Source organism: Alexandromys fortis, unplaced genomic scaffold (genome assembly GCF_014885135.2).
Source record: "Alexandromys fortis isolate MF-2015 unplaced genomic scaffold, M_Fortis_MF-2015_v1.1 scaffold_72, whole genome shotgun sequence".
Classification (NCBI taxonomy): domain Eukaryota; kingdom Metazoa; phylum Chordata; class Mammalia; order Rodentia; family Cricetidae; genus Alexandromys; species Alexandromys fortis.
The window spans coordinates 6582650-6600494 of record NW_026067969.1 but is presented as its reverse complement, the minus strand read 5'-3'; the positions used below and the strand labels follow the sequence as shown (position 1 = coordinate 6600494).

General features: G+C 51.6%; 1 protein-coding gene across 1 annotated transcript in view; it reads right to left on the bottom strand.

The window, feature by feature from the left end:
• Window positions 1–11316: 11316 nt before the first annotated feature.
• The window catches only part of Prrx2 (paired related homeobox 2), a 38675-nt gene continuing 32146 nt past the window's right edge, over window positions 11317–17845 (bottom strand). Inside the window, exons 2-4 of the mRNA XM_050155342.1 lie at window positions 14277–14464; window positions 12954–13132; window positions 11317–11779 (exon numbers count right to left, since the gene is read on the bottom strand). Coding sequence (XP_050011299.1) covers window positions 11644–11779; window positions 12954–13132; window positions 14277–14464 — 503 coding nt within the window. The 3' untranslated portion in view covers window positions 11317–11643. The remainder of the gene's footprint in view (window positions 11780–12953; window positions 13133–14276; window positions 14465–17845) is intronic.

Below are 17845 nucleotides of genomic sequence, written 5' to 3'. Positions count from 1 at the left end.
TTCTTCAGCGGATCCCTGATAACGTGGCCTTTGGCTTGGGATTCAGAGATGTCCAAATCCTGTCCTGCCAGGTGACCTTCCCTGCAGCTCTGCCACCTGGATGCTGTTTTCCTGCTCCTCAGGTGGAGACACAGGAGTGGCCGCCTGGAAGCTCAGGGGCTGCCCCAGTGGGTCCCATGCCCCTCCATGGTGAGATCTGCTTACTGAGACCTAAGGAAAGGCCAGCTAGCCTAGGCTTCAGTCCCACCCGGCCACAGCGCGCCGGAGTGGACAGCACTGCCCTCTTGTGGTGAGGTGAAACCTTTGCTCTTGGCGTGCTCGTCTAAGGAAAACAAAAACCTCTGCAGCAACTCCCCTCCCTCCCTGCACTCCCGCCCCTGTTTTGAGTGAGCATTAGGCTGGATGTACCTTCATATGTCATCGTCCCCTCACCACCCCACTTGATACTTGAAATAATTTTAAGAAGGAGGCATTCTTGTATTTTAGACAAGATCGGCTAGTTCAGATGGTATGGCCGAAGACTTCGTTCCTGCATTTTCATTTTACGCATATGGGTGTTTTGTATGAAGGCATGTCTATATCATATGTGTGCCTGGTGCCCATGGGAGCCAGAAGAGGGTGTTGGATCCCCGGAAGCTGGAGTTACAGTTGGTTCTGAGGCACTATGTGGGTGCTGGAAATGAATCTGGGGTCCCAGAAGAGCAGCCGGAACTCTTAAACACTGAGCCATCTCTCCAGTCCCATTTTAGCATTCTAGCCGAGGGATTCGGGGTCCAAGAAGAGAGATGACTTGCTCTGAATTCCTGGGCTAGGACAGGAGAGAACTCAGCAAGGTAGGGCCCAGGGTGGATGGAGGCCTGAGAGGTCGAAGCTGGACAAATGAACATCTGTCCATTTTTATGTTTTACCTCTTGAGGAAGGTGGGCTTGTGACTGCCAGGTGTTCTAGTAAGGACCTGCCAGTGGCCTGGTGCAGGAACATGTATCACCCACAACGATTGCATGATCTGGGGACTGGGTGATGGAGCCGGCCCCCTCGGAGGGGTCTGGGTGATGGAGCCGGCCTCTCTGAGGGGCCAGGGTGATAGAGCTGACCCCCTCGGAGGGGACTGGGTGATGGAGCCAGCCCCCTCGGAGGGGACTGGGTGATGGAGCTGGCCTCTCTGAGGGGCCAGGGTGATAGAGCTGACCCCCTCGGAGGGGCCAGGGTGATGGAGCCGGCCTCTCTGAGGGGCCAGGGTGATAGAGCTGACCCCCTCGGAGGGGACTGGGTGATGGAGCAGCCCCCTTGGAGGGGACTGGGTGATGAAGTCGGCCCCCTCGGAGGGGACTGGGTGATGGAGCGGCCCCCTCGGAGGCCCTGAGGATTCACTCCTGCAGTACTTGCTCAGTCCTGCCCCTTAGCACTGCAGTGGGAAAGACAGCACGGCAAGGGACAGTGACCGCCCCCCTTGCAGTAAGGCTGGGAGCACTGATCAGGGGTCCTGTGACCCCAGCTGCCACAGTGACACTGACATTGGTCGGGAACTGGAAGGAAATTCAATTGGGCTGAGTGTGGCAGCGCACACCTTTAATCCAACACACAGGAGACAGAGGCAAGGGGATCTCTGTGTTGGAGACCAGCCTGGTCTCCAAAGCGAGACCTTCTCATAAAAGAAAGCCGAGAAATCAACTGTGAGGGTGGGAAGAAGTCAGTCCTGGTGTGCTATGGTGTGCAGCTGGGGCTGGTGGGAAATCAGGGTAAGAGGCCCCGAGGGTGGCCAGGGAGAACACAGGGTGGGTTGGATACCTAAGCAAGTGACCCGGTGGGCCACATGACCCTTACGCTTCAAGTGGCTTGGACAGTGGACAGCTATGCTCATGAGTAAGAGAGAGGTGGGGACAGTGACTCCAGTGTGGTACCACTGGGCAACTGGCAGGAACCAAGAGACAGGACCTTGTGAGCTGTCCTGTTCCAGCCCTCATGGTAGGGACTGCAGGGAGCGCCCTCTTGACTGTGAATCTGGGCTCAAGACAGGCAGCAGCGTGGCTCCAGCCCACAGCACAGGGTAGAGCAGGTGCACTGCCCAGAAAGGCGGCATGGCCAGCACTGCTGCTGAGCCAGCCAGAGGTGGCAGCGCACAGTGCCTGAAGCTCCCTCCAGTCCTGGTACTGCACCAGCAACTCTTGCCTTCTCTTCCTGGCCTGGTCTCTTGTCCATTTCCCAAACTCCACCCAGACAGGACCAGTCCCTCCTCACCTAGGATCAGACACAGGGAAGGGTGTGGCTGGGCTTGGGGTCCTGGGGTGGAAGCAGCAGCCTGGAGCCTTAGAGTCCTAGAGTTAGGAGCAGGGCAAGGACTTAATGGGGCCTCTCGGAGCCTGGGAAGCTGGAGCTGTCTAAAGTTGGTGCCCAGGGTCTTGGGAACATGCCCTAACCTCTGAGTGAGCAGAGGAGGCCAGGGCCAAGATGGGGTTCATACAAACCCAAGGGACAGTAGTCAACTGTAATTTTTATTTATTTATTTATTTATTTATTTATTTATTTATTTATTTATTTATTTATTTTTAACTAGCTCTGTAGACCAGGCTGGTCTCGAACCCACAGAGATCCGCCTGCCTCTGCCTCCCGAGTGCTGGGATTAAAGGCGTGCGCCACCATCGCCCGGCTCAACTGTAATTTTTTTTTTTTAAAAGTCTGTCTGTATGTATTCTTTGTGTGTATGTGGGTACATGTGTCATGCATGGTACATATGTGGAGGCCAGAGGACAACCTGAAATCAGTGCTCTTCTATCTTGTGGGCCCAGGGATTGAACTGAGATCCTTAGGCAACAAGGCCCTGCTTCGGTCTCTCAGGCCTCCATCCACCCTGGGCCCTACCTTGCCGAGTTCTCTCCTGTCCTAGCCCAGGAATTCAGAGCAAGAGCCTTTACCTGCTGAGTTATCTTGCTGGCCCTTGCAACCTGTGGCTCCCACTCCGCAGACGAGGCTGGCCTTGGATTTGCCTGAGATCTGGGATTATTGACATGTGGCAATGACGTTAAGTTTAGTGTGACCCTGCCATTCCACCTTCCTGGACACCTCACCTTTCATTCAGCCAGCTCTGGGTGTCGGGTAATTAATTTCCCAGGGTGCACTGCATGTGCTTGCCCAGGTATCTTCACAATCAATCCCTGCTGGAGCCACAGGTTAGTGCCCCCACACCAGTTCACATAGATTTCTTTTTGGTCTCATCTTGTAGCCCAGGGTAGCCCTGTAACTCACCAGGCTGCCTATGTAAGCCTAGAACTCAGTGTGGGCCAGGCTGGCCTCAAAATCAAACAGCCAGGCGTGGTGGTGCACACCTTCAATCCCAGCACTCAGGAGGCTGAGGCAGGTGGATCACTATCAAACAAACAAAAACGGAATAGTTTCATTTTTTTAGCCTAAGCTTGCCTCCAGATTTAGGCAATCCACCTGCCTCAGCCTCCTACATTTGAAAATCACAAGCGTGAGAGGTTTTCTTTTTTTAAAAAAATTATTCCATGTGTCATGAGTGCTTTACCTATAGGATGGATGTGTACTAGGGGTGGCCTGGTGACCTTGAATACCAGAAGAAGGCACCGGGTCCCCTGGGACTGTAGTTTCAGGTGGTTGTAAGCCACTATGTGGCACCAAATTTTGGTCCTTTGCAAGAGCAGCCAGCACTTTTAACCACTGAGCTACCTCTCTAGTCCCAGACATGTTTGTTGTTAGTGTGTTTTGTGTTTTTATTTATTTATTGTTTGTTTGTTTGTTGTTTTTAAACCAAAGGTAATTAGCGAAGCAAGGTCTCACATTCCTAAATCTCCCTTCCCTAGTCTCTTCAAAGAGATTAGCCAATCACATCAGATGGAGAGGTCGCACTCCAGACCAATGGGATGAACCACTGCTTCCATGGGTGGGGGGGATAAGGAAGCCTTACTGGCCCAGTTGTGTTGATAGCCTGGTTTTTGTTTCACCTCATTCTTTTTGCAGAATGAACTGCTTGGCTGAATACTTTGGTTTTATTTGTGTGCGGTCCTTTGTGCTGTTTCTTTGTGATTATTTCTAATGCAGGCAAGAGTCATCATGCCCAGGTTTCTAAAGTCTGTTTGTGAGGCTTGCGGTACCTACAAGCACTCTCTGAAAAGATGGTGTTAATTTGGATAGGATACATATTTTTGAAGTCTTGTTCATTTTTGTCTCAGGGTAATTTACAAGGGAAATACAGAAAGGAGGAGACCACACATGGCCTGCCATTCAGAGGAAAGGGCTAATCATGTGATGGTTTTTGACTTTCCTTTTTTTTTTTTCTTTTGGGGGTGGTGATTTTCAAGACAGGGCTTATCTCTGTAGCTTTGGGGCCTGTCCTAGAACTCTGTAGACCAGGCTGGCCTCAAACTCACAGAGATCCACCTGCGTGCCACCACCGTCTGGCTTTTTTTTTTTTTTTTTTTTTAATTATTGGGGCTGGAGAGATGGCTCAGCAGTTAAGAGCACTGGCTGCTCTTCCAAAGGTCCTGAGTTCAATTCCCAGCAACCACATGGTGGCTCACAGCCATCTGTAATGAGATTTGGCGCCCTCTTCTGGCGTGCGGGCATATATGGAGGCAAAATGTTGTAAACATAATTTTAAAAAATTTATTGAAAAATTTAAGCACATTCTGGACTGTAACAGACAGGTTGTGTAAGACAGTGGCCCAGGCTTCGGGGCCCACTGGCCTCTCCTTAAAGCACACGCTCCCTTTGGCACGATTTCCATTGTTGCTGCTGTAGCCTCGTACACAATGTCAGTAGCTCACTAGCTGCCGATTTGACCAACTTCATCTTGCAAAGTTTGGATGAAGAAAATAATAAGGAGGGGCTGGAGAGATGGCTCAGTGGTTAAGAGCACTGGCTGCTCTTCCAGAGGTCCTGAGTTCAATTCCCAGCAACCACGTGGTGGCTCACAGCCATCTGTAATGAGATCAGATGCCCTCTTCTGGTCAGCAAGCATACAGACAGACAGAACACTGTATACATAATTAATAAATCTTAAAAAAAAATAATGAGTCTCTATGAGATAATGTTGTTTTTGCTGACTTGACTAAAAGTGAGAATCTTCTGGGAAGAGGGTACCTTAGTTGAAGAAAATGCCTCCATCAAGTTGGCCCGAAGGGGATTTCCTTCACTGATGATTGACCGTGGAGGGTCCAGCCCACCATGGGCTGTCTTAGAACAGCCAAGAAGCAGAGTTCCTCCATGGCCTCTGCTCCAGGCTCCTGCCTTGAGTTCCTGCTGTGGAGTCCTTTCTTGATAGACTGTGAGCTGTAATGTGATAAAATCCCTTTCCTCCCCAGGTCCCTTTGGTCAGGTGTTTATGCAGGAGCTTTGAGCAGGAGAAAGCAAAGCAGGGCCCTTCCCCCTTCTGTTTACCAAACAGAAACTCACAGTGGAATCATTCTGGGGTTTTGTTGTTGTTTGGCTGGTTTGGTTTTTCCAGACAAGATTTCTCTGTAACTTTGGCTGTCCTGGAACTCACAGAGATCCACCTGCCTCTGCCTTGCAAGGGATTAAAGGAGTGTGCCATACCACCCAGTCATCTTGACTTTTATTTTTGCTTTATTTATTGACAGTCTAGAACTTGGCTGTTTTTTTTAACACACTACTTTATTAACCTTTTGAAAATTTAAATGTGTTTTTTACCATAATTATTACCCCCTAACTCTTCCCAGATCCACCCCGCCTCCCTATTCTTCTTCCTCTTCCTCCTTCTTCTTCCTCTTGATAAAAACCCACCATCCCTGAACCAGATGTGAGGAGCCAAGCTCTCTAGACAGGGGAGCTCATTTCCTTGTCCAATAGGAGTATCCTTCTTTCCTCGTCCCTCCCTCCCTCCCTCCCTCCCTCCCTCCCTCCCTCCCTCCCTCCCTTCCTTTTCATCTCTCTGCCCCCTCAATACAGGGTCTCTCAATATAGCCTACCTGTCTTGAAACTCATTATGTAGACCATGCTGGCCTCAAACTCACAGAGATCTGCCTGCACCTACCTCCCAAGTGCTTGGATTAAAACTGTGGGCTACCACGCCTGGCAGGAAAAGTTTTTCAAGATTTATTTATTTACTTTTTGAGATTGTTATTTTATGTGTGTGCTTGCCTGCATGTGTGTCTGTGTCGCACGTGTGTGCACTGCCCATAGAGGCCAGAAGAGAGCAACAGAATGAGCTCTCCTTTGACCCAGGCCTGGAGTGGCAGACAGTCGAGAGCCATCATGTAGACACTGGGATTGAAGTCAGGTCCTCTGGAAGAGCAGCAGTTGCTCTTAAGTGCTGAACCCTCTCTCCAGTCCCTAAAGATTTATTTTTACACACACACACACACACAGCCAGGAATGGTGGCACACTCCTTTAGTTCCAACACTAGGGAGACAGAAGAAGGTGGAACACCACGTTTGAGGCGAGCCTGGTCTACAGAGTGAGTCCCAGGACAGTCAGGGGCCCACAGAGAAACTCAGCCTCAAAAACAAAACAAAACAACAACCAACACCGTTATGTATATTTCTATGTATGTGTGTGTGTCTGTGTGTGTGTGTCTGTGTGTGTGCATGTGCATGCATGTGTGCACGTACCTCTGCATTAGAGAGCATCAGATCCCCTAGAGCTGGAGCTGGTTGTTGGACCTGAACTCGGGTCCTCTGCAAGAGCAGCAGCGCCATTCCGTCTCTCCAGTCCCATAGGGGGAATATTTTGACTTCTTTGTCTCTCCTCACTCTGCTCCTCCACAGTAAAGACTGCTGGATCCGTGGCTCAGCTGGGAGGGTACTTGCCTAGTTAGCATGAGCAAAGCCCTACGTTCCATCCCCGGCACCACATAGACCAGTTGGGAGGAGGCCTGAGGTGCTTTGCTCAAGGCCCTGAGCCACAAACTGTGGTCTTTTGCTGATATTATTTTCAACTCTTTGTCTCTGTCTGTCTGTATGTCTCTCTGTCTGTGTCTGTTGTAAGAAATAAAAGCAGACACAATGCCCCCTTTCCTTTGGTCAAATAAGCAAAGCCAAGGGAGAATGGAGTCCAAGTCCTCCTGGGCTAGGCTGGGGCCTCAGGTGCTGTGGCTGCACAGGAAGATGACAGTCTGGGATGAGTGCCCAGGAAGCTGCTCGCACGCGGCTCTGCAGCCAGGCTCAGCGGGACGGCTTCGCTGAGAGGCGGGTCGCCCTCCCTCAGCTTCCTAGCTCAGCATGTGCAAACCATTAAGTTGGTTTATTTTTTCTAGAGTGCCAGAGTGGAAGTGACACAGACAGCCTCACGGTCACCCGTGGGAACATGACCTCCAGCATTTTCTGAAGCTGGCATTTCTGGGGCCCACCTTCCAGGCCCCCACTCAGCGGAACCCCGTGTCGACAGACGTCAGTCTTCAGTTCTTTGTGGTACTTTGGGGGACGCATAGAGTAAAAGTGGGCAGGGCTAGGAGTAAGGGTGGAGGGATTGTTTGATGTTAAGGAGATCTGCTTTTCTTGCAGAAGACCCAGCTTTGGTTCCCAGTGCCCACATCAGGGAGCTCAGGACTGCCTGTCACTCCAGTTCCAGGGGATCTGACGCCCTTTTCTGGCCTCCACAGGCACCTGCAGGTCCATGGTATACACACACACACACACACACACACACACACAAGCACATACATATACATATAAATAAAAATAGATTTAAAAAATTTTAAATAGAAGGATGGGATGTGGCTCCCTGACTTGGTACCCGGGAAGCCTCTTTCCACATCTACTCATGTTAAGCGAGGGAAAAAAGGGTATCTCTGCAGCCTGTGAGTTGGACTATTGCTGATACAAGTCCTCAGGTAAAGGGAGAAGCAAACACTGTGTGCTGCAGACCAGTTAGGCATAGCCAGCTTCTAGAAACTTCCTCGAGGCAGGTCCTATATTCAGGTCTCTCATCTCGGGTATCCTTGGCATTCAAGCCTCCTTTCATTCCTCAGCCACCTAGTCATCCACTCAGGCCTGTCCCGCTTCTATGGCATCTTCCACATTTGCCCATACTGCCTCCATATGGTCCAAACCGCTGCCCAGGAGGAGGCCTGGACATCTGCCTCAGTTTCTGACGAAGGCCAGAGGGCATGTTCCTCCTCCCAGCACCCCACTCCCCTGAACCAGCCTTGGCCCAAAGAGAAGCCTCTGAACTGCCTCAAGGCCTGTTGTGCTCGCTGGGCCCGAGGCACTCCTTCATAGTCTTAGGCTAATGGTGTGCTTACTTACATAGCGGATCACTCCTGGGGTTGCGGAGAATCGCCTGCTCTCCGCCCTAAACCCTTACTCCCTATCCAGAAGCTGGAGCCCATGTTGAATGCGTCATAGACTCAGCGAATGAGTGACAGAGGCCCAGGGAATGCACACCCAGTGCAGAAGACATGGCTCCGGGGCCTGGGACACAGTGCAGCGGGCAGAGAGCCCCGCACTCGACCTCCAGAACCATATAAACCTGGCGCCGGCAAATCCCTGTCATCTCTGTACCTGGGAGACAGAGCCTGGAGAATCAGGAGTGTTGGGGACTGCGGACCGCCAGACCCTGAATTTCTTGTAAACAACTTGTTTCCCTCTGCTCTGAGCAGCCTGCAGCTGCTCTGATGAGCACGAGACCCTGATGGCAATTCTGGTGGGGCTGCAGCTGAACTGAGAGCGGGGCGTGGCCAGAGCCCTACATAAGCTGCCCCCAGCACAATAAAGTGGGCATTCTTGGCACTCTTGTCTCAAGGATGACCCTGTGGCCCCGTCTGTCTGTCTGTCTCTGTCTGTGTTTGTATGTTTTTAAATCTTAGCGCATAGTGTGAAGACGGAACGGAACGGGTATAGTTTTACACAGGAGTTCAAGGCCAACCTGGAACTCCACAACACCCTGCCTCAAAACACAAAACATGTACATAACTGCTCATGCCCCAGCCCAGAGCACAGGCCTCCTCTGGCTTTGGCTGGGTCCTTACCTTCAGATGGGCTGTAAGACAGCAGCAGAATGCCCATTTCTCTGCCTTCAGTCCCAAACAAGCCCATATGACAGAGGTCCCTGTTGTCAAGGAAGTAAGTCCCACCACATCCAGGCGTCCACCCTTCCCGGGAGTGCTGCACCTCAAAAGACCATGAACCCACAAGGGCAAGGTCTTTGTGCCAGGATTCCAGGAGGGGTAGAGAAGAAAGCCGAGGGCTGTAATGAAGAGGGTGGAGTCTGAACCCTCACTTCACCCGGAACCTCTGCTCCAACCTTCAGAGGCATTTCCTGTAGCCCAGGCTGGCCTCCAACTCACTGTAGCCAAGGACGACTTTGAATGTCTGATCCTTCAGCCTTTCTCAACTGCTGGGATTCAGGTGTGCACTTCCATGTCTACTTTTAAATGATGGTGGGAGTGGAGTCCAGTGCTGGGCAAGCACTTTATCAGCAGAACTACGCCCCCAGCCTTCTAGAGAAACACTGATGCCCAGGGGCTGAAGGGATGGCTTAGTGGTTAAGAGTGCTTGCTGCTCTTTCAGATGGATGGATGTTTGGTTCCTAGCACCCATATCTAGGCAATTCTCTGCATATAACTCCAACGCCAGGTGATCTGATGCCTCTTTGGGAACTGCACTACATATGTATCTCGTGTGTCTCTCACTCTCTCTGTCTCTCTGTCTCTGTCTCTCTCTCTCTCTCACACACACACACACACACACACACAAATGATGCTCATCTGAGTGTGGTGGTCCATGGCCATCACTCAGGAAGTGGAGTCTGGAGGATCAGGAGTTCAAGGTCATCCTGATTTACAGTGTGTCCTGGGTATAAGAATAGCGTGTTTTAGGCTGTCTCAAGTGCCACACTTCATGGAATATGAACTAGAGGGGCAGATATGGGAAAGTTAGCCCACTGCACTAACCACATCTAGATAGGCTATGCCAGTATTCTGAGGGGTCCCTCTCACCTGCCACTCCTGGAACAAGTCCTCATGGTGACTAGGGGCTGTCTTGGAATTTCTGTTGACTGAAAAGCTGTCCCCCTCTCATTGCCTGTTAACCTCCTCGGTGATGACACTGGCTGGTAGCACATGGCCCCTGTCACCCCACTTCGGCCTGGAAGGCAGGAATAGGTAGACCTCACGGCCTCAGCTCTCAGCATTGTGTCGGGAGTCTGTCTAGGACCTCAGGGCTGGGCCCATCTGTGATTTTTTTGTTGTTGTTGTTGTTGTTGTTGTTTTTTTTTCGAGACAGGGTTTCTCTGTTGCTTGCTTTGGAGCATGCTCTTGTAGACCAGGCTGGCCTCAAACTCACAGAGATCCGCCTGCCTCTGCCTCCCAAGTGCTGGGATTAAAGGCGTGCGCCACCACTGCCCAGTGTGATTTTTTTTTAAGGTTAAAAACCTTTTTTTAATGTATAACAATGTGTATCTGTGTGTGTACCAAATGGGAGCCCACAGAAGCCAGAGGAGGACACTGGATCTCCTAGAGCTGGAGTTACGGAAGCAGCTTACTGTGTGTTCTGGGAACTGAACTCGGGAGGTCCTCTGGAAGAGCAGCAAGCACTCTTAGCCACTGAGCCATCTCTGCGGCTCTGTGATGATTAGCTTTAATTGTCATTTCAGCACAACATGGAGTCACCCCATGAAGAAGTCTCAGTGAGGGCTGTCTGAGTCAAGCTGGCTATGGCCATGCCTGTGGCAGGCTGCCTTGATTACATGAAATGATGCAGGAAGACCCGTCCATTGTGGGCAGCTCCTGGACTACGGAAGCCGAGAGAGGGAGCCGAGCAATAACATATATATTCGCTGCTCTTGACTACGGGTGTGTCCAGCCACTTCAAGGTCCTTGGCTTCGTCACAGTGGTGGATGTACCTGGAATTATGAGCTGAGGTAAATCCTTTCTCCCCTAAGTTGCTTTTTGCCAGTGTATTTTGTCCCAGCAATTGGAAAGGACACTAGGGTTCTCTCCATGGCCAAATGACTAGAGGATGCTACACTTCTGCACATGCTCAGTGGAAAGAATTTAAACCTAGCACCAGTCCCCACCCTCTAAGCGTGGCCACCCATCTGCCATTCACCCAGCAAGACTCCTCCAGAGCCTTCCTTCAGGTGTTCCCACGGGTCTCAGAATGGGATATGAAGCCTGGGGCCGGTTCTGCCTTCTGCCCCCTCTCCCTTCTGGGGACCCTGTGGGGTGACAGTGCCACACCTGAAGAACCACACAGCTCAGGCAGTGAGCCCCACCGAAGCTGCTGTATGAGCCAGTCCAGGCCCAGTGCCACCCGCAAACTGCTACCTGTCAGGAGGGCTGTGATCCAGCCAGCCAAGTGCTGGCACCCTCTGCGAGCACCCACTGTGCCCTTCTGAAGTCTCGTGGAGCTTAAGAAAAATGGTTTTATTCCTTAAAGACAAAAGCTTTTTGGTTTTAATACATAAGTGAGTTCCTTGGCGGACTCCTGTTCCGCCTTCCGGCCAGGCCACTCCAGGGACCTCAGGCCACAGTCTCGGCCACCATAGGCAGAGAGATGTTCACCCGCGCTTCTAGCACCCAGCAGGCCTCTGGAACTCAGGAAGCTGGGGTGAAGAGAAGGCACAGGAGAGGCAGCCCAGTCTCCCTGGGGACAGACGCAGACAAGGCCACTTCCGTTGCTGCTGTCTGTCACTGGGTCAGGAAGGAGGCTGGACCCAGCGCACACTGTCAGTTCACTGTGGGCACCTGGCTGTGGTGCAGGCTGAACTCTTTGGCCTTGAGGCGCAGGCTGGCGATGCTGTTGGCCATGTTGACCCCAGGGGTGGCAGGACTTGAGCCTCCAGGGCTGTAGGGAGGCACAGAGCTGGGAAGACAGGAAACACAGGAACCCATTGGTGCATCTGTCTAGTCCTATTTCCTTTGATGAGTTCAGGGTGGCTCCCGCCAGGGTGGCAGGGTCAGGGGAGGAGACAAGCATCCAGAGGTAGGACTGGGTCAGAGGAGCCTGTCTAGCCCAATGCAGTGGCTCACACCACTATATCCCTAATATCTGGGGTGCTGAGGAGAGGATGGCCTAGACTATGGCGTGAGACCATCACCTTTTATTTGTTGGCATTTCTCTCTACATGGAGACGTGTGCTCTCTGTCCCATGGCACAGCTCTGGGTGAGGATGGACCAGGGAGGGAGGCTGGAGACCCAGGAGCCACACAAACTAACTCACAGGTGAGGGGATGGAGCTGTGGGATATGATGGCCCGACTCCTAGCGCCTGCTCCTTTCCACCTGACCATCTTGGAGGGAGCCATTTTTTAAAAAACCTTATTTTCCTTTATATTATGTGTATGAGTGTCTGCCTACATGTATGTTTTATACCATATGATTGCCTGCATGTATGTCACTACACCATATGATTGCCTGCATGTATGTCACTACACCATATGATTGCATATGACTACATGTATGTTATTACACCAAATGAGTGTTTTGTCCCGGTGGAGTGTAAAAGGTGTCAGATCACCTGTACCTGGAGTTACAGATGGCTGTAAGCTACCACATGAGTTCTGGGAACCAAACCCAGGGCCTCTGTGAGACTAGCCAGCAATCTGAACCTCTGAAGCCATCTTTCTAGCCCAAAGAAGGAATTTATTTCATTTGTTTGTTTGTTTTAAGCAACAAAGCCACTCCTCTACATGGTTCTAGACCCCGCCAGGATTACAGGACGGGAAAACTTGCCCTCAACTCCCAGACTGTCTCCCGCCTGGAGGGTGGACACAGGCGTGGGTCCAGCTACCTCAGCGTAGAGCCCACACTTTGCTCTCCTCCAGGCAGGTCTGGCTTCTCCCCTCTCCATACTCAGGTGCGTACACACGTGCACATCAAGGCTTGTGTGGACACATGCATGCTCATGATGCTGTGCATACCTGAGCACTCACGCAGGCTCGTAAACACCCACATGTACACCCACATGTATACACACGCATCCATACACCATGCAAGCTCTCCCCAGAGAGGTGGCCCCAAAGAGCCCCCAGTCTCACCTGTAGGGGGAAGATGCTGGCCACGACAGATAATCCGGGTTCAGCGCTGTAGGCCTGGGGGCCACCGGCTGCTCGATGGCGGTCTCCTGGCCATAGGACTTGAGCAGCGAGGCAGAGCGGGTAGCCAGCATGGCACGTTCGTTCCGGCGAAACTTGGCACGGCGGTTCTGGAACCAGACCTGAGAGGGAGAGCGTGGCAGGTGGGGTCTGGCAGATTTTGAGGGGAACTACATCCTTGTGGATCTGGGCCCATAATGTGCTGTCCCAGCCCTGAGCTGGTGGCTTCATTCTCTGACCTTTGGACTCCTGCCTTAGAATGGGAGTGACCAACAGTGCCTGCATCATATACAGGGAGCAGGACATGTGAAAAAGAAATCAGTGGGCGGGTGAGCCCTTGGGTCCTGGGATAACATGGGCACCCAGGTGGGAACCCGGTGGGTACCCAGGACAGAGCTGGCAAAGGACAGCTGAAAACTAAATAATTTCTTATTTTATTTTTTTTTTTTTTTGGTTTTTCGAGACAGGGTTTCTCTGTGGTTTTGGTTCCTGTCCTGGAACTAGCTCTTGTAGACCAGGCTGGTCTCGAACTCACAGAGATCCGCCTGCCTCTGCCTCCCGAGTGCTGGGATTAAAGGCATGCGTCACCACCGCCCGGCTATTTTGTTTTTTGAGACAGGGTTTCTCTGTGTACCCTCATCTGTGTGTGTGTGTGTGTGTGTGTGTGTGTGTGTGTGTGTGTATTCACACGCATGCACTCACATAAATGGTTATGGGGAGGTCTGTGGTCAATGACCACTATTGGATCTCTATTCTGCTCCACGATTTCCTTTTTCTTTCTATTTGTTTATTGAGACAGGGTCTCCCGCTGAGCCTGGGCTTGCCTGGTCTAGACTGGCTCCAGTGATCTCCCAGGATCCTCCTGTCCCCACCTTCCCAGCATGGCGTTACAGGTGTACAATGTCTCTCACAGCTCTATAGGGTGCTGGGTATCTGCGCTCGGGTCCTCATGCCACGGCAGGCACTTTGTCTGCTGAGCCGTCTTCCCACCCCCGCTCTGCGTTTTTACACAAGCGTCAGCTCCCTGGACTCCTTCTAGGTGCATCTATTCATTTGCAGGGAGAAACTGATCGGGGTTTGACGTCTCGCTCCTTCCAGGTTACCAGCTGTAGCGAGGCTTTCATCTGAACTTCATTCTCCTGGCTCCGGATGCTCCGAGCTCACCCCCACCTCCCCAGGCAAGTACCTGCCCCCCTGGCCCACCAGTGGCCACCAGTCTGGATGGCCACTTCCTCTTCTGGGAGCCTCTGGATGGGTCCCACTTACCTGGACACGTGCCTCGCTGAGGTTGACGCGCCGGGCCAGCTCCTCACGCACAAAGGCGTCGGGGTAGTGCGTGCGCTCAAACACTCTCTCCAGTGCCTGCAGCTGGCTACTGTTGAACGTGGTTCGGTTCCGGCGCTGCTTCTTCTTTCTTTTGGTGGCACTGCCACGGCCCGGGCTGGGACACTCACCTAAGGAAAGATGGAGGGTCAGCAGACTGGCTGCACGGTGCCCACAATGTCCCTTGTGACATATGGGGTCCCCGTGGCCCTGTCCGGGGATGTCCACAGTATCAGCAATCTGTTCCTCTTACACTGGCTTTCCTGTGTCTACTCTGCAGATGGCCTCAGACCTGAGGGTAGGACATATTCTGCTACCTTTTGCCTACCTACGTTCACATATCACTCACCCACCTATTAGTGGTATGAATGAACTACCCATTCATCCATCACCCATATATCATCCATCCATCCATCCATCCATCCATATACCCATCTACATATCCATCTACCTGCCTGTCAATTCATCCATCCATCTTCCCACCCATCCATCTGTCCACCTCTCCATATATACATCCATCCCTTATCCATTTGTCCATTCATCCATATTTCAACCCATCCACCCATCCACATATCCATTCATCTACTTGCCAGTCCATCCACCCACCCACCCACTCATCCATCCATCCATCCCTCCATCCATCCACATTCCCTCATCTAGCCATATATCAATCCATCTGCCTGTCCACCATCCATCCACCCATTCATCCATCCATATACCCATCTACATATCCATCTACCTGCCTGTCAATTCATCCATCCATCCCCCCATCCATCCTCCTCTCCATATATCCATCCATCCATCCATCCATCCATTCATCCATCCATCCATTCTTCACTTCTTTGAGACAGTGTCTCTCTAGATAGACTTTGTGGTCAGTAAGCTCCCCAGGATCTTCCTATCTATGCCCCCACCCTGGTGCTGCAGTTATAGGTACCCAGGATTTTCACATAGATGCTGGGGACCTGCAAGCTTACACAGCAAGCATGTTGCCCACTGAGTTACCTCCCAGCTCTTAAAATGTGTGCTTTAATAGCCAAGAGACATCGCCCACCACAGTGCCATGTCCAGCCAACACAGGAGCCCCAGCTTCTCCATCCTGTGCCGCATGGTTCATATGACTGCAACACACAACCTTAAAGGCTAATACGCGTGCTGCCATGCCACGCGTGTGGGGCTCTGACTGGGTTGTTTTATTTACTAATATTCTGGAACCTTCCATCTCTGCACACATGATTCTGTTTTCCCTCTTGTTCCTCCTTCTACCTGCAGGAGCCAGTTTTTTAATGAGATTTTTTTATGTTTTATTTTGTGTACATTGGTGTTTTGCCTGAGTGTATATCTGTGTAAGGATGAACTGGAGCTACAGACAGGTGTGGGCTGCCATGTGGGTGCTGGGAATTGAACCCGGGTCCTCTGGAAGAGCAGATCTTAACCACTGAGCCATGGCTCCAGCCCTTTAATTAGTTTCTGCCCCACCCCTCCAGTATTGTTCTTGTTTTTCAAGTATAATAAAATATGTGTAGTAGAGGAAGAGTCGCTTACACTGATCATGCCCCCCCCAAGCCTTCCTGGGGCAGTTGGTGAACTTCTTGCTTCTCTTCACGGCTGCATGCTATTTACCACTTATGCAACTGTGCTGTAGCTTGTTCACAGGGTCCTCGCGATAGACACTTGGTGTGTTTCCAATCTTTTAAAGCTAAAAGAATATTATAGCAGGGTGGTGGTGGCACATGATTTAATCCCAGCACTCGGGTGGCAGAGGCAGGTGGATCTCTGTGAGTTCGAGACCAGCCTGGTCTACAAGAGTGAGTTCCGCGACAGGCTCCAAAGCTACAGAGAAACCCTGTCTTGAAAACTAAAGGTAATATCGCAGTGAATCCCCATGCAAACAGGAGCATCTGTTTTTGCTGTGCATCTTGGCTACAGATGTTTAGAGGTGGAGTAGTGGCCAGTGTGCAGTACTCTATAGTCTGTCCCGTTCCTTTCCCCATCACCGCTGCTTGGGAGGCCTTGGTGTCTGCTGCTCAGTCATCAGAGCCTGCTGTCAGGCCATCTTTGGGACTTTGATCCATACTTTGTATTTTGTTTCTTTAATGACACATTCCTCCCTGGATTTGATACTCAAAGGAAACCCCGTAGCTCAGGAGCAGAGCACTTGCCTGGCAGGGGGAGGCTCTGGGTTTTGTCTCTAGCACTGCAGAAGACAGCGAGTGTGTTCCTTGGGGGAGAGGGAGATGATAGTTAACAGCAGGATAGTTCAGTGGCCAAGGGCCCTTGCAGATAAACCTGATTGCTTGAGTTCAATCCCCAGGACCTGGTAGAAGGCGAGAACTGAACTGACTCCCGTGAAAAATGTCCCCTGACCTCCACGGGAATACTAGGGCATACGGATCCCCCACCCAACTATCCACACACTCACAATGTTTCTCTGTATAGCTGTAGCTGTCCTGGAACTCAATTTGCAGACCATGGTGGCCTCGAACTCACAGTAATTCTCAGGCCTCTGACTCCTGAGTGCTGGGATTAGAGACCACTATGTCCAGCCCCTGATCAATTTATTTATTTTCAATACTGGGGGTAGAACCAGGGTCTCATGCTCGACACGAGCTCCACCACTGAGCTACAGTCCAGCCCTGCAGACAGTTTTGTTCATCAGGGGTGCAAGTGGGATGCCAGTCAGGGCGCTCCAGCACGCAGGCCAGCCCTGCCCCCATGTCCAGGCATCCTCTGCTCCAAAGCTCAGCAGCTGACTGAGCAGGAGCTAATCTCCAGAGTGTTCCCGTTTGGGGAAATACTTGAAAACATGAGTCGAATGTAAGGGGGAGGCAGTGGTGAGGGAACGAGGTATAACTGGTGCAAACCGGCCTGGTCACCTGTTCCCTCCCCCTGCCCCCTTGTCACTCCACACCCCTGTCTGATCTTATGTGAATAGGCTAAGATGGATGAGTGTGCCTGGTCCTGGGAATGTCCCCATCCCCACCCCTACCCCCACCCTTCAACCCCTGGACAGGAAAGAAATCCTAAACCAAAATAACTAAGCCCGGGTGCTGAAAGAGTCAGGTGGTGAACAAGAGCCCAAAAGTAGAGATGGAAGCTTCGGGAACATGAGCCATCCCCAGAGCTGACTTCCGCCTTCCTTCAGGCAATGCCACTTGGGCATACACCCAATGCAGGAGGCATTTCAGCCAAAAAAGGAGAGTTTTTTCTGGAAGTTTCTGGGCAATTGGAAACTGGGGGTGTTTAAATGAAAACCATTTTTGCAGGCTTGCTCGCTGAGGGATTGTGGGAAGAAACAATGACACTTGGGGCCAGACATGGTGGTGGTGACTTACAGCAAAAGTTCCCAATGCCCAGACCCCTTCCCTGATGCCAGCAGGGGTCCATCAAGGGGCTTTAGCCATCACCTCCTCACCCCCACTCCCTGGGTCATGACAGCAGGTCAGTTGGATGCAGAGCATTCCAGGAAAATCAGTCTGCACAAAAAATGATCTTAGTATCCTCCCACCAAA